General features: G+C 39.4%; 1 protein-coding gene across 1 annotated transcript in view; it reads left to right on the top strand.

The window, feature by feature from the left end:
* The window catches only part of LOC107113378, a 201,440-nt gene that overhangs the window by 68,674 nt on the left and 126,766 nt on the right, over positions 1–6,000 (top strand). Inside the window, 1 exon segment of the mRNA XM_015414705.1 lies at positions 400–1,191. Coding sequence (XP_015270191.1) covers positions 400–1,191 — 792 coding nt within the window.

Genomic DNA, 6,000 nt, shown 5'->3' with positions numbered 1-6,000 from the left:
CCTTCTTTACTTGGTTCCACTTTTGCCTGAAGGACTTAAGTGTCTTTTCTCTTTATTCCAGAGGGTGATGGATTCCAGAACAAGTCCAAAGGAGAACCACAACACCACCTACTTGAGAAAAAACAGCAGAAAAGCATCAGTGGAACAAAATGGAAGAGGGGGAATGAATCCTTTCCTCAGGGTGCTGAATCCAACATGTTTGATAGACACCGAAGCATTAACACAGGGGAGAAACCTCATGAATGGTTGGAGTGTGAAAGGAGCTCTGCTCAGAATTGGATCCTTGCCATTCATCAACAAATCAACACAGAGGAGAAATCATATAGATGCTTAGAATGTGGAAAGGGCTTTCCTTGGAGTGACACCCTATCTGCTCATCAACGAAACGATGCTGGGAAGAAACCACATGAATGCTTGAAATGCGGAAAGAGCTTTGGTCTGAGTTCACACCTTAAATCCCATCAACTTAACTACAATGGGGATAAACCATATAAATGCTTGGATTGTGGAAAGAGCTTTGCTTGGAGTTCACACCTTACTATACATCAACGAATCCACACAGGGGAGAAACCATATAAATGCATGGAGTGTGGAAAGAGCTTTTCTCAGAGTAGCAGCCTAACAGCTCATCAACAAATCCACACAGGGGAGAAACCATATAAATGCTTGGATTGTGGAGACATCTTTGCTGTGAGTTCACAGCTTAATGCTCATCGACTAATCCACACAGGGGAGAAACCATATAAATGCTTGGTGTGTGGAAAGAGCTTTGCTCGGAATGGAACTCTTACTATCCATCGACGTATCCACACTGGGGAGAAACCATATAAATGCTTGGATTGTGGAAAGAGCTTTGCTCAGAGTGCATTGCTTACTAACCATCGACGAATGCACACAGGGGAAAAACCATATAAATGCTTGGAGTGTGGAAAGAGCTTTGCTCGTAGTGAAAATCTTACTGTCCATCAACGTATCCACACAGGGGAGAAACCATATAAATGTTTGGATTGTGGAAAGAGCTTTGCTCAGAGTGTATTGCTTACTAACCATCGACGAATGCACACTGGGGAGAAACCATATAAATGCTTGGTGTGTGAAAAGAGCTTTGCTCGGAGCGGAAAGCTTACTAATCATCAACGAATTCACACAGGGGAGAAACCATATAAATGCTTAGAGTGTGGAAAGAGCTTTGCTCGGAGTGACAGCCTAACTGCTCATCAACGAATCCACATGGGGTGGGAGATCAAATAAACACTTGGACTGTCGAAAGAGCTTCCCTCAAAAGGCATATCTTAAGGTACACCTAAAAATTCACCCAGGTGAGAATCCATATAAATGCTAAGCCATGTTCTGTATGAAAGAATTCACTCAGGAGAGAAACCATACAAGTGTTTCCAGTACTGGTAGATCTTTAGCCTCAAGCCCAACCTAACTGGCATCATCATCTGGAGTTTTTGTGCTACTTCAGGCCTGTATTATGCAGGTGTTGAACTGATATTGGTTAAGGCATATTGAATTCTGTGCTAAAATATTTGGGATACAGCTTATTATAAAATGTGAAATAAAGTTTGAGTCCAGTGGCACCTTTGAAACCAACAAAGTTTTATTCAAGGTATAAGCTTTTGTGTGCATGCACACTTCCTCAGATACAGTGAAAGAAGAGGTCCTCAACCATTACATATAGGAAGTGGGGGTTAGTTGCCAGGAAGGGCTAGTTAGAGTCAAGTCGCTTAAGTGACTGGGTAATATAATGAAACTGAAGCTCAAATACTTTGGCCACCAAATGAGAAGGGAGCCCTCACTGGAGAAGACCCTGATGCTGGGAAAGATTGAAGGTCAAAGAAGACGGGGACGGCAAAGGATGAGATGGTTAGACAGTGTCATCGATGCAACGAACATGAACTTGATCAGACTTCAGAGGACGGCGGAAGACAGGAGGGCCTGGCGAGATCTTGTCCATGGGGTCGCGAAGAGTCGGACTCGACTGTGCGACTGAACAAAGGATCTGTGAATAGCAGTACATTAGTGTAGGGGGATTTTAGAGGTCCAGGCCTCTGCCTGGGATCTCCAACACCATAAGGGTTGTTTTCTGTGGAGGGATGGAGACTGGCTAGGGAACTCAGGCCTCCAGAGGGAGAGAAACACAGAGAGAACATTTGCTTTAAACAAAACGTATTTATTAATCCTTAAAACCATACACAAGTAATACTCAGTATCTTAACAAAAAAAGACCCCATAGCATATAGAAATTCCCAGTACCTAGTATAGTGTACAGTTCAGGGAAAATGAGGAATATTCCTGGACTGTGGACCAAAACCTAGAAGCTGGGGGGGCCAACAGTGGGAGGGCTTCTAATGTCCTTGCCCCACTGGTGGACCTCCTGATGGCACCTGGTATTTCTGGCCACTGTGTGATACAGAGTGTTGGACTGGATGGGCCTTTGGCCTGACCAACATTGGCATCTCTTATGTTCTTAAACCTCACTCACCTATAGGAACCAATGTCAATTAAGAATTTACCAGACGTGACAAAATCCAGCCCACCTTATGTAGATAATATGAACTTTTGCCCTCAATATGATTTATCAGGTCAGTCAGTACTGTTTCCTCGTCAAGGATGGGGAGATAGTGTGCCTCTCACTCATATATCTATGTGTTATGGCATCTGCCTGGCACCAGTATTTCTAAAAATGTAAGCGGTGCTTGTTGGCAAAACGGCAACTGTAGGGTAACATCGCTTAGAAAGCCTATGTGCTTAGTAGAAGGAATACACTGCAACTAGCTTGCAAAGCATTGTGGGACATCGCTGAACTAGGAAGAGACATATTATCCAATTCAAGCCGCTATACAGAAATAGAAAAAGCCCAGACAGAAATGGCCCAGTCTTGAATAAAATTCTGCCACAATTAGCATACAAATGCAAGAGTTAACAGATGTGAGAACTGAGTTTGAGTCCAGGTGCACCTCCAAGGTGGCGATCAGCATTTCCCTGGGCATGTAAGAAAGGGCCACAAGAACTAAGCACTGATGCAACCCTTCCTGCGCTACCTCTCGTGATTTGCCTAAGTTCACACAATCAGCATTATGATCCTTTTAAAGTTGAAAGCATGATATAAATGCAAAGGACTATTTGTAAGATTATCTGTAAGACACAAGACCAGGACGCATCTCACTTCTGGCAATCACTTGGAGAGACCCTATCACTCAGCTTCCATTGCCCTACACACACCCCACACTGGAATAAGAACATAATATCAGGCCATACCATATTGCAATAAAGCCCCTACAACTGTATACAGAAATACTGAGCTTCCCTACCATTTTGCCACAACTAGCCCACCACACAACCAGGATCAAGACTCCTAAGTGGACCAACAGACAGGCATACACTCGTTTGAGAAACTGAGTATTACATTACAACACCTCTGGAACATTACAGATCAGTAGAGGCAGCACTGCACAGCGGTCAGAGTGGCAGATTGATGTGGGGAGACCCAGGTTTGTATTCTCACTCTGCTGGCTGAGTGACCCCGGGCCAAATCTCCCCTTCTCTACCTAACCTACCGACCTTCCACAGCCTGCAGTTCAGCGTCTTAACCACTTGAGCCACCGCAGCTCCTGTTATCATGTAACTCCCACTAAACACTGAATTACTTATTCCTTTAGCAGCACCCAGAAATCTCCAGAAACATGATTGTAATTCTCAAAGTCCATTGATACACAAGTAATACTTGAGACCCACTGCAAAATATAAAGAAATATATCAGCATATTTTCTATGGAACAAACTCGTTATGCACACAGACACCTACCCATTCAGTCTCAGTTTCGTGTAGTGGTTAAGTGTGTGGACTCTAATCTTGGAAAACCGGGTTTGATTCCCCACTCCTCCACTTGCAGCTGCTGGATGACCTTGGGCAAGCCAGAGTTCTGACAAGAGCTGTCCTTGAAAGAGCAATTCTGGAATGGAATCCTTAGAAAAATTACAAAATATCTTGCAAAATTTTGGTCAAATTTCAGGGTTAAAAATTAATGTTTCAAAATCAATCATACTGCCAATAAATATACCTGTGAAAGAAAAAGAAAGCCTTCAAAAACATATAATTATAAATGGTCAGATACATTAATAAAATATTTAGGAGTACAATTATCAGCCACTATAGCACAAGTACTCAAATATAATCACGAAGAAATTTTAAAAGAGATTAACAAAAAATTAACAAAATGGGACAGATATTCACCCTCATTTATGGATCGATATAATTTGATAAAATCGTTTTTGCTCCCAACATTTATTTTTCTTTTTAGAGCAATACCTATCAAAATTAATACAAATATCATCAAACAATGGCAAGATAAACTATTAATATTTCTGTGGAATAAGAAAAAGGCAGGATTAGTGCACATACCCTTTGCCAACAACGTAATCTAGGAGGACTACAATTACCAAATCTACAAGATTATTATAATGCAATTCATTTAAATAGGATAATAAAAATGTTACAAACAGAATCAGCTCCAAATTGGACAGCAATACATGAAGATTTTTTTTACACCATATACTCTGCAAGAAATAATTTGGGAAAATAAAAAACACGAAAGATTAAAACAGAACAAGACGAATTATTGGAAGCTTCACTTGAAGTGTGGGATAATTTAAGGAATAATCTAGTACCAGAATATTCACGTTTTAGGACATTTATAGGGCAACACTGGTTTTTACCAGGTCTGCATAACAAAAATTACCAAAATTGGAAAACAGCAAAGATAACCAAATTGATTTGATAATAAATAACAGAATTATAGAAAAGACTGAACTGGACAATAAGTTAAAAACAACATTAGACTGGTTTCAATATCTCCAGATAACTCATTTAGGCAAATATCTTCAGTTAGAAAAAATATTTAAACAACCTTTAACAGACTTTGAACAGCTAATCAATAAGAGTGAAAATACTAGAAAAGGAAATATATCTAAATTAATTCAGATACTTGCACAAAAAAAGGTAGACTACCTCTGACTTACCAAAACAGATGGAACAAACTGTTGGATACTCATATAAAAGACGACACATGGAGTGATATATGGAATACGTATTAATACAAATCTTAAGTGATCTCAATCCGTTTACAAAATTTTAAAATATTAACATTTTGGTATCTAACACCAGTCCAATTAGCACATATTAAAAATGTAAACCCTGCATGCTGGAGAAATTGTGATGTCAGAGGAACATATTTAGACTGTTGGATGTATTGCTCTAAAGTTTTTTTGGGAAAATGTTTTAGAAAATATTAAACATATTACGCAAGTAACTTTACCTTTTGAACCTGAAGTAATTTTATTAAATGCTAGAAAGGATTTGCAGATATCTTCATTAAATAATATTAGAATAGCCTTACTATTACATGTAGCAAAACTTGTAATATCGCAACACTGGAAATCAGAATATAATTTTTCTACGAGCATTTGGTTTAAAAAAATATGGCAACTATATCTAATGGACACAATCACTTGGTCTATAAATAATGTATCTTATGAAAAAAGCAAAATATGGTATTCTGTCTGGTTGCCTATATTGGACTATCTACAATCTCAGAAAGAAATATCAGAAGATATCTTAAGTATATAATAGACTTAAATTAATCTTTGTTTCAACTATGTAAAAGATATAAAAAATAACGTTTCTTATTGTATTGATGTTTTAAGAATTACTGTTTATTGTATTTATAATGTTTAAAATTAATAAAATCTATTTACAAAAAAAAAAGAGCAGTTATGGAAAGAGCTCTCTCAGCCCCACCTACCTCACAGGGTGTCTGTTGTGGGGAGGGAAAGGAGTTTGTAAGGCGCTCTGAGACTCCAAGTGAAGGGCGGGGTATAAATTCAATCTCTTCTTCTTCCTCCCGGGCACTGCGCGGGGGGGGGGGGGGGGGGGGAATGTCTCTGTGACATCTGAATTGTGAATGATTGTTGCCAATGGACTTGGAGTGTGCCCCAC

The sequence above is a fragment of the Gekko japonicus genome, unplaced genomic scaffold (genome assembly GCF_001447785.1).
Source record: "Gekko japonicus isolate JY-2015 unplaced genomic scaffold, Gekko_japonicus_V1.1 scaffold1614, whole genome shotgun sequence".
NCBI lineage: Eukaryota > Metazoa > Chordata > Lepidosauria > Squamata > Gekkonidae > Gekko > Gekko japonicus.
Note: the sequence above shows the minus strand (reverse complement) of the source record. Positions and strands in the feature narration are given on the sequence as shown.